Below are 10,104 nucleotides of genomic sequence, written 5' to 3'. Positions count from 1 at the left end.
GCGGCTCGGCACGGCTCGGCTCGGCACGGTGCGGCCCCTGCTCCAGCCCGCCCGCTCCGGAGGCGGGGGCGGGGGCGGCGGCGGCGGGCGCCCGGGCGGGCGCGGCGGGACGTGGGGCCGCACCGGGAGGGCGGGGGCAGCGCGGGAGGGGAAGAAGAGGAGGAGGAGGACGAGCAGGAGGAGGAGGAGGGGGCGGGGGCCTCCCGGTGCTGCGGGCGGAGCGCGGGGATCCCCCTCCCCGGTGCCGGGGCCCGGGGGACGCCCCGGTGGGAGCCGCCACCGCCGCCGCCGCCGCGCAGCCGTGGCGTGTAACGAGCTGGCGGGTTTCGGCGGGCGAAGGGGAGGGGGGAACACGGCTGCTCGGGGCCTCTTCCTCCTCGGGGAGGACCTGAGGAGGGTCCGGAAGACCCCCATCCGGGGCACCCCGTGCTCCCCAGTTCCGCTCCAGGGTGCCCTTTGCCGATCCCCGTCCCGCCTGGGCATCGCAGTCACCGGCCGGCAGCCTGCGGTGCCGGTAACGGGCCCGGGCAGGAGCAACCGTTCAATTTCTGGAAATAAAGCCCTCATTACCGCGTCATTTTCCACTTTTGTTGACACAGTGGCCAGTAACATTTGTCCCTTTCACTTTTAAGGCTGAAATGACCGAGACATTCCAGGTGCGGAGCGTTCCCGGAATGAGGACGCTGAGGAACACGATGGGAAATAGGGCCAATGATGGACAAGTCATTAATGTCCCCACAGTGCCCTCAGGGCAGAGTACGGTCATCACCCACGCAAAATCAGCCCAAATTTCCCCCTCTACTGGATAAAAGCCTCGTGGAGTGCCGGCTCCAGCAAAGCAACGCTGAGGCACAATGAGCCAAAAGGCTGGTAGCCAGCTGGCCACCACAGCGCTGGGCACTGATGGGTGCAGTGCACTGGTGTGTGCGGTGCACGGGGACGGGCGGCTGCAACCCCGTGTGGGTGCCCGTGGCAGAGGGAAAGATGGAGGAGGGAACCAAAATCGTTCCCGAGCGCCTCCCGCCCGCCTCGTGCTGGCCCATGCCCCCACAGCCCCCAACTCCCTCTGCAGCCCCCGGGTCCCTCCCAGTCGCCAGCTCCAGGCTGACCCCGCCTCAGGATCGGCGGGGTCGTCTCCTCTCCCCACCCCCACTTTCCAATCCAGGACATTTGGGTTGCCAGCACGGAACGCCGTCTAATCTGCCCTCTAATCCCGCAGCCGGGCCCTGAGCCGCAGCGGGGCTCCCCGGGCTGGGGGCTGGGGCTGGGGCTCCGCACGCGCCCGGGGGCCCCGCCGGGTCAGGGGCTTCCTTCACATCTGCCACCACCTGATAACGAACGAGGCTCCTCAACAAAGGTCCCTTTGTGCCCCACAGCTCCCTCCTGCTGGGCTCTCGCACCCAGTCACCCAGCACAGACACGGGACGGGGCAGCCCCTGCCCCGGTGGCCTCACCGGGCACTGGGACCTCCGTGACCGGGGCAGGACGCGGGGCTGTGTGGGGCCAGTGGGGTGCACCAACGCCGTCCTTCCTCCTCGGCTGAGCCAGGCTTTGCAGGAGGAGCTCCAGCCTGGCGTTCCTGCGGCTCCCTCGGGCTCTTGCCAAGTCGGGTTGGTCTTTGCAGAGCAGAAGAATGTGCAGTGAAATGTCCCTGTTCCTGCCTTGCACACGCGGAACGAAACCAGCGCCCGGAACGGGCAGAGCCGCAGGCACGGGGGGTTTGGGGTGGGCACCGCAGGGAACAGGCACGTGGAAACCCGACTGTGGGAGCCGGAGGCACCACCGGCAGCAGGAGGGCTCGTCCCACGCGGAGATCCCCGCGCATTCCCCTGCCCCCAGCTGCCTTTCCGATGGGAAAGGAGTGCAGCAGAGGCCCCTGCCTGGGCACAGGAGGCAGCAGGGGTCTGGGAACACATGGGGCCCTGGGCACTGGATTAATGGAGAGGAAGGAAGAGATGAAGGCAGGGTTTGGAGGATGGCTTGGCTCAGGAAGCTCCCCCCCCTCCCAGCGACCAGGGATTCATGGTGGCTGAAAGCGGACACGGGGTTGGGGAGCGGGTGCTGCTGAGAGCCTGGCAGGTCCCCTGCACACCCCCCTGCCACTGCCCCATCCTGGGTTCCAGCCCTCTCCCAGTGCCGTGCAGCACCCAGCACCAGCACCGAGCTGGATCCCATCCTGCAGGGAAGGGCATGGCTGCCCTCGAGGCCAGCACAAGGTGTCCCCATGAGCTCTGTCACACTCTGCCCTGAGGCTGCCAACCCCTGCAGCTCCAGCAGAGCCGGGGCAGGGGCTCAGGATAGACCCCAACCCTCCACACCATCCCCAGCTCCCCCTCCCTGCATGGGGGCCCCTCCAGCACCAGCAGCATCTATGAAAATACTTTATTGTGGAGCTGGGTGTGCGGGGCTCTGTACAGGGCGAGCGGCGGCGGCAGCGCCGGCACCAGCAATCAGACACACAGCGCTGGCCCCCGAAGACCAGCCAGGGGGGCAGCGAGAGCTGGGGGGGCTGCAGCCCCTACGTGGCCTTGGGCCGGCCGTTGAGGCGGATGATGGCCCGGTAGTCCCGCACCAGGTCCCGCAGCTGGTCCAGGTAGGGGTTGATGTTCTCCTCCACCCACTCCTCCACCGTGTCTGGGAAGTAGACCCTCTCCAGCTGGGCACGCAGGTCACGGACAAAGCTCTCCCAGTCCTCATGGAGCCTGGTGGGAGTAGAGCAGGGGTCCAGCTCCCTTCTGTGAGCCTGGGACCCCTTCCAGCCCTGCACAGGCACCCGGGGGGCTCCCAGCCCCCAGCACACGTACTTCAGCACCTTGCTGCCGAAGCTCTCCATGTTGCGGGGGTTCCCAAAGTGGTGCTTCCGATGGTAGGGGCTGAACCAGCCCTTGATGGCACTGGAGAGGCACAAGGGAGTGGGGGGCACAGGGGCCACCAGGGATGGAGAGTTGCACATCAGGCAGGTCCCCTCCCATGGAAAAACTCTCACGCTCCAGCCATGTGGCCCAAGCCACCAATCCCGCTGCCTCCCGCCGCCTGTTACCTCTCCTCCTCCAGAGCCTTCAGGATGCTCTCCTTCAGGTGGCCATTAACCTGCTCCACCATGTGGTAGATCTCCACACCAGGGAACGCTCCCCTGCCCTCGCTGGGGAAGGGGAGGCCAAGGTGAGAGCCCAGCATGTGGGAGGCACTGGGCTGGGTGAATCCCAGCACTCTGAGTGGCTGGAGGGTGCCCACCCTCAGGCCAGAAGGGTCTGGTACTGGGGAATTTGGGTGACCAGCCCTCTGGTCCCCTCCAGTGCACCCTTCTGATGCAATTGGGGTGGTCACGCACCAGGTGCTCTGCTCCAGCTGCACACTCTCCAAGCCCAGCACATCCAGGACCTTCCTCTTTGCCTCTTCCGTGAAGCCCCCTGGGAAGGGTGAGGAGAGGGACAGAAAGGCTCGGACCACCCCACCATCAGGCTCGCCCCTGGCTTCACCACACCCCCAAAACTGGAGAGGCTGAAGCTCTTCCTCCCTTGCCTCCCACCTCCCCCCTGTCCCTTTCCCGGCAGGACGGGCTCTGGCAGGCAGTGGGAGGTGGGGGTGAGCCTGGCTGTGCCAGCGGGGCTGGTAGCTCACCGTTCACCAGGGTCTGCAGGCAGATGGCCAGTGAGGGGATGCTGACGGGCAGCAGCTCGCAGAGCACCGAGTAGTGATCGTACCTGCAGGGTGGGGACAGCCACGCCATCGCCTCCTGCACTGCTGCCAGCGTGGCTGTGTGGGCACGAGGGGGGCAGGGAGGGGGTTTGGGTGCCCCTCACCTCTGCCAGCCGGTGAGCACGATGCCCTGGAAGCGCAGTGGGGCCAGCCGTGGCAGGGCCTGCATCACCTTCAGCCAGCTCAGGTGGTTTTTCAGGTGGTAGCTCAGGGGGGTCCAGGTCTGTGCCGGCCCCGTGGTGCCCTTGAAGGCGCTGGCGAACCAAACTGCCTCGAAGCCACTCTCTGCATACTTGGTGAGGAATGGCCCTGCGGTGGGACAGGCAGGAGCCGCCAGTGCCACTGCACCCAGGAGGCTGCGAGGAGCTGGGGGCAGATCCCCCCACCATCCCCTGGAGCCTGGCATGTCACCTTACCGATCTGCTCAGCCTCGAAGTCGGGTGCGTAGAACCACACCACAGGCGAGACGAGCTTCGCTATCCCAGACTCTGCAGGGAGAGAAGACGGGGACACTGGCACTGGTGCCGGCAGCAGGAGGATGCCTGGGACCCCTCAGCCCGAGACCCACATTCCCACAGGGCTAGGCACGGGCTCCTGCCAGCGCCAGGCATGGCACGTGCCAGGGCAGCCACGTGAACGGGCACTGCCGAGACACCCGGCTGACACCCGAGGCACCACTGCCGTCCCCATCCCCTCACCCCGCAGGGCTCCCACGCTGATCTTCCTCAGCATGTCGTCCCACATGAGCACCCGCAGCCCCCAGTACTGCGCAGACAGGAAGCCCAACACCTCCTTGATGTGCTTCAGGAACATGGTCCCCACATCGCCCTTGTTGCGGCTCATCCAGTTCTTGGAGTCCATCCCCTCCCCGAGATGGAAAACCTGGACTTGGGGGAAGGGGGATGCTCAGCACCCCTGGGAGCACCCCTGGGTGGGGCCGGGGTCCCTGCACAGCCCACTGCCCACCTCATCCGCGCCGATGTGGATCCAGGTGGAGCGTCTGTGCTTCTCGATCACCTGCGCCAGGACGCTCTTGAGCAGGGCCAGGGTGTTGGGGACGTGGGGGTTGAAGCTGTTGGGGAAGCGCTCGACCTCCCGCAGGTGCTGGTACTTCTCGTGCTTGAGGATGAACTGAGGGGAGGAGCCATCAGGGGGGTTTCCTGGGGAACCCCCTGTGATTGGGGATGGGGAGCAGGACCGGGACCTCCTACCTCCACATGGCCAAAGGTCTGCACCAGGGGAACCACCTCCAGCTTGTGCTGCTCCGCCAGCTGCTGGATCCGCTCGATGTCCTCCTCGCTGGCAGGGCAGGGACAGGCTCAACGGGGGATGCCAGGGCAGAGGGCAGAGCTTGGGGCACTTCCCTCCTCCTCTGGTACCCTGCCCATATGGCCCCCACCACCCCACACAAGTGTGGACTTTACTAAGGGGCACAAATATTGTCCCAGCGGGGCAGGAAGCTGGTCTGCCGGCGGCACAGCCTGGCACTCCAACCACGGTTATCACAGGCACGGGGCCAGGTGGGTCACACCCAGCCCTGGCACACCGGGAGCCACCGGGCAGCTCGGCACACAGCCCTGCTCACCTGTAAGCGTACGGGGACCTGAGCACTTCCAGCTCCCCCTTGAAGGGGAACATGTCCTCGTACTCGATGAGGATGCCGTTGGCTCCCAGCTGGGACAGGAAGGGGAACACCTGCAGGGTGGGCAGGGTGGACTCAGCAGTAGGGTCAGTATGGCAGGTTGAGCCCCCTCAGCACATCCCTCCTTGGGAAGATGCTGCCCCTGGGCATCCTCACCTGCTCCAGGTAGGAGACCCTGGGTGCAGCTCCCTTGAGGTCCAGGTGGACCAGCCTCATACTGGTGGCACTGACATCCCTGGGGACCTGCTGCCCAGGCTCTTGCCTCAGGGCCGTTATCTTGGCTGCAGGGAGCTCCAGAACCTGGCTCTGGGGGATGACATCCTGGACAATGTCACCTGTGTCCCCCCAGAACTCGCTGTCCTTGCTGACATGCTTGTGCAGCTCCAGGGTGAAGCTGCAGGGAGTGGAGCAAGGGTTGGGGTGACACAGGGCACCAGCTGCCCCCCAGCGCCAGGCACCTACCTGGTAACGACCCAGGGGCTCCCCGCAGACCCCCAAACCACCTGGGGTCCTGCTGTCACCTCACCTGTCACGGAAGAGGAACTTGATGCCGGCCAAGGCGATGAGGAGCAGCACGACAAGGCGCAGCAGGTTCAGGCGGTGGCTCCGCTGGAAGGCCATCTCTGGGGACACACACAGGGTCCAGCAGTGGCCAGAGGGACCCCGAGCACAGGTGACCCTGCACAGCCCCACGTACCGTGCCCTGCTCCCCTGACCAGGGCAGCAGGATGCCCAGAGAAAGGCAGCATGGGGGGAACCCCTCCGGCACCCTGGTCCCCATCAGGGACGTGCACAGCCGTGCCCCGTGTCCCTCCTACCTCGTGTGCCCAGGCGGCTGGATCAGCCTCTCCCTCTGCCTGCAAGGGTGTGGCAGTGCCGGAGCAAACAGGGCGGTGCTGCAGGGCCGCTCCTCCACGGGGATCCCCTCCGGCTGCCGGGTCACCCCCGAGACAGGGGCCGTGTCACGGGGCGGCTGAGTGGGGTGGCATCACGGGGTGGGCACGGCACAGCCCTGCTGATGGAGGAGAGGTGATTGGGGACCACCCGGGCACGTGGCAGCACTGGGCTGCTCCAAGGACAGCACCGGCACAGCTGTGGGCACTGGTGGGGTGAGGGTGGCACCCTGGACCCCCTTGGCACCCACAGGGGCCGTGTGAGACAGCGTGCTGTGTCCAGTTAAAGCAGTGCTCAGTCCCTGGAGGGACACAGAACAGGCTGTGCAGGCTGCATGGATGAGCTCGTGGCACAGAGGTGTCACAATTAAGATGAATAAATTTCATTTGACGTCTTTTTTTTCCTAAACCAGTTCTGAGAATTCCTCAGATGAGGAGTCCAATTTAGATGAAAGTGAGTCCAAATCAAAGCAGCCTCCACGGGGCAGGAGGTGGCAGTTGACCCATCCCTGTCTTCCATGGCCACAGCTCCAGAGACAGCACAGAGATCCATATCCAAGGGCACGTGAGCAGCCCAATCCCCAGACTGCCTGCAGTGTCCCACACAGGGGCACTGTGGCTGCAGCACGAGGTGCTCAGCCAGCCCAGACCCTGGTGAGTGCAGCACTGGGGACACTGCTGTCACTGGGGCACCACTCCTGTGAGCCCCAGGAGCCACCAGCCTCTGCAGCCCCAACACAAACCCTGGAATAACACCACAGCACCCCGTGTCCTCTGCTCCCACAGCCCCCTTGGGCTCCTCCTCGCCCGCAGCCCTGTTCCCAGATGACAAGGGACCACTGGTGACGCCAGCTCCTACCCCAGGAGCCCAGGGCTGCCCTCCTGTGGGCAGCACATCTCCCATGGCCCTGCAGCACAACAGGCAGGAGGCAGCACAGATCCTCCTGGGGGCCACACACAAACATCAGTTCTGCCCTTTTTTCCTCTTATTTTCCTGTTCTGGTGTATCTGGTGAGGGTCGGGGCAGTGCATCCACCCCCAGCCCCTCGGTCGCTGCGAGAGCTGCTCCCCCTTTTGGGGAGTCACCACCCAAACACGGCCAATGACGTGCAGGAGAGAGCTGGAGCATCCCTGCTCCATCCCTACCGCCTGGTGCCCACAGGCACCCGGTCCTTCAGTGCCCTGCACAGGAGAGGGGGCAGGAGCCTGCTTTTGGGAAGCAGGCTGCTCTCTGCACTCCCTTCCCTGCATGAACAAGGTACCTCGTGGCACTGCACCTCCTGTGCTCCAGGGGACAAATGTGGTACCCACTCCCTGCCCTGCCCTGCCCTGCCCTGCCCAGGATGCTCCTGGCAGCTCCAGCACAGCCCAGCAGAGATGTGCCAGGCTGGGGGCGGCTGCCAGCCTGGGGTCACCCTGAGTGCACGGGAAGGCACGGAGGGGACACGGGAGGGGGGTCAGTGGCCCCATGGTGTGTGGCACTGGGAGCCCAGCACCCAGGAAGGCCATAAATATGCCAAGTGCTAATGGGGCTGTCATGGGAACACAGCGCCTGATCGGAACAGGGATAAATATTTAGACAGACGCTGTCAGCTCGCCAGGATTCGGCGCTTTTCATGTTATCTTATTCAAATAGGGCAGGTTCCCAGGGTCTGAGTTCCCTGGCACAGCCAGGTGGGTGGGATGGGTGCTGGCCAGGCCGGGGCACAGCACCAAGGGGTGACAGGGGCAGCCAGGACGCCACATCCCTGTGCCATCAGGAGATCCCTTGGCACGAGGGCTCAGCTGATGGACGCTGCCCCTCTAACCCGACATCTCGCCTCCAGCACCCGCTGTATTTATTAACGTCACATCTCCCGCTGCCGGCGCTTCGGGGACGGCGCTGGCGCAGCTCCCGGGAGGGCTCCTCACAACCGGCCAGTCTGACTCAACGCCCTCACGGCGATGGGCTGAGGAGGGGCCAGACCCTCGCCCCCCTCCCTGCCTCCACACAGCCCATGTGGGTCTTGCTTCCAGCTCCCTGAATCCAGCCCAGCTCCCTGAATCCAGCCCAGCTCCCTGCTCACCTGCCTGAGCCCCAAGCCCCGGGGAAGGTGGAAGCAAACCCAAACCCGTGCATGGAGAGTGCTGGGCCATGGGGAGGACAGAGCTGAGTGCCCCGAGCTGGCAGGTGCCACAGCAGCCCTCTGGGTACCTGCAGTGAGGGTTTCAGGTGCCACCCAGCTGCCCAGTGCTCCGGTGTTCCCAATGTTTCCATGCCAAACCCTCGCTCCCTCTGCGCACACGACAGCGCGGCCGTGGGAGGAGAGAAACTGCTCCGTGTACACGTGTGTGCACATGGGCACACACACACACGTGCACACTGACACATGTGCACACTCACACATGTGCACACACACATGTGCACACACACACATGTGCACACTCACATACGCACACGCTCAGGTGCTTCCAGAGCATTCCATAGCCCGCCTGGCCAAGGCCATTTTGTGTTCCCAGCCTGTGCCACCCCAGAGGATGAGCTGCCCCTCCCCAGAGGCCACAGTGCTGCAGCCCCACAGCCCGAGGCTCCTGTGTGGGGAAGCTGTGGACTCCCCGTGGGGCTACAGCCCCTTGGCAGCAGCAGGGCCTGTTCCCCCTGTCCCTGGGCAGAGCTGGCCCCTGTCCCATCTTGCATCCCCCCCGGACACTGGGGCACCCCCTAGGCCCTTTCCACATCCCACCCGTGGGGCACTATCTGCATCCTGCAAACCTGGCACACCCCACAGTGCCCACACCCAGGGCATCCACTGGGCGTTCCTGTGCCCTACGTTACCCTCCAAGCTCTGCTCTGCATCCCTGCAGTCCCCCCGAGCATCCCTGCATCCCCCGGCTATCGCTGCATCCTTCCCACGCATCCCTGCATCCTCCCGTCACCGCTCCCCGCCGCGGCCCCGGCCATCCCCGCATCCCCCCGGCCTCCCCGCGGCCCGAGCATCCCGCGCTGTCCCGGCCCTTACCGGCAGGTGCGGGGCGGCCGCGGGCACCGCCGGCAGCGGGCGCGGGCACGGGCACGGGAGCGGGCACGGGAGCGGGCACGGGCACGGCCGCCGCTCTTAAAGGGCCCGGTGCCCACCGGGGCGGCAGGAGAGGAGGGGTGGAGGGGCCTCAGCAGCCGCCGCGCCCAGCGGGGACCGTGCCCACGGCCCCGCACGGGGGGACCACCGGCACCGCGCCGAGCCGCCCGCCCTGCCCGGGGCCGCAACGGCACAAGGGGCGGCTCCGGGGTGGCCGCTGCGTGCCCTGTGTGTGCCCCGCGTGTGCCCGCTGTGTGCCCGGTGCCCGGCTCCCGGTGCCCGGTGTGTCCCGTCTGTGCTCCGTGCCCATCGGGTACCCCAGTGCAGTGTGTGCTCCATGCCCGGTGTGTGTCCCATGCCCGGTGTGTGCCCGGTTCCCGGTGCGTGTCCCATCTCCCATATCCCACATCCCCCATCCCACACCCCACATCCCCCATCCCACACCCCGCATCCCCAATCCCGTTCCCTCTCCCCCATCACTGCGCCCCCTGGCGCGGGCTCTGGGAATTTCCCCCCCCCCCGTGCTGCTCCGTGGTCTCACCTCACGCCCCCCTCCTCGCCACCCATGGTACGTCCCGCCGCGCCGCTGCCGCTCATGCGCGCTCCCGCCGGGGGCGGCTCGGGCCTGCTCGGGCGCGTGCGCAGAGCCGGGACGGAGCACCGGGAGCAGCGGGAGCGAGCACCGGGAAGGGGAAGGGGGCGGACAGGGAGGGGAGCGGGGGAGCCCCGGTGTGAGGGACCCCCTCGTGGTGTGAGGGACACCCTCCCGGTGTGAGGGACCCCCCCGGTGTGAGGGACACCCTCCCGGTGTGAG

General features: G+C 66.3%; 1 protein-coding gene across 1 annotated transcript; it reads right to left on the bottom strand.

Annotated features, from left to right (window-relative positions):
• Window positions 1-2,377: 2,377 nt before the first annotated feature.
• On the bottom strand, window positions 2,378-6,422 carry LOC126640929 (hexosaminidase D-like). The gene is made up of 14 exons (XM_050317158.1): window positions 6,160-6,422; window positions 5,868-5,964; window positions 5,498-5,735; window positions 5,285-5,394; window positions 4,911-4,998; window positions 4,666-4,830; window positions 4,398-4,581; window positions 4,116-4,187; window positions 3,804-4,008; window positions 3,622-3,704; window positions 3,332-3,410; window positions 3,041-3,142; window positions 2,805-2,894; window positions 2,378-2,702 (listed from the first exon to the last, which is right to left on the bottom strand). Exons 2-14 carry the CDS (start codon window positions 5,960-5,962, stop codon window positions 2,519-2,521), a joined length of 1,695 nt encoding a protein of 564 aa, XP_050173115.1. The 5' UTR covers window positions 5,963-5,964; window positions 6,160-6,422; the 3' UTR covers window positions 2,378-2,518.
• Window positions 6,423-10,104: the final 3,682 nt, after the last annotated feature.

Source organism: Myiozetetes cayanensis, unplaced genomic scaffold, assembly GCF_022539395.1.
Source record: "Myiozetetes cayanensis isolate MyiCay16 unplaced genomic scaffold, myiCay2020 scf20-37, whole genome shotgun sequence".
Classification (NCBI taxonomy): Eukaryota; Metazoa; Chordata; class Aves; order Passeriformes; family Tyrannidae; genus Myiozetetes; species Myiozetetes cayanensis.
This window is presented reverse-complemented; position numbering and strand designations above follow the sequence as displayed.

Coding starts and splice junctions, on each gene's coding strand:
- LOC126640929 (XM_050317158.1), bottom strand. CDS start 5,962: ATGGCCTTCCAGCGGAGCCACCGCCTGAACCTGCTGCGCCTTGTCGTG. Junction 3,143..3,331: donor CAGCTGGAGCAGAGCACCTG/GTGCGTGACCAC, acceptor CCCCTTCCCCAG/CGAGGGCAGGGGAGCGTTCC. Junction 2,895..3,040: donor AAGGCTCTGGAGGAGGAGAG/GTAACAGGCGGC, acceptor GTGCCTCTCCAG/TGCCATCAAGGGCTGGTTCA.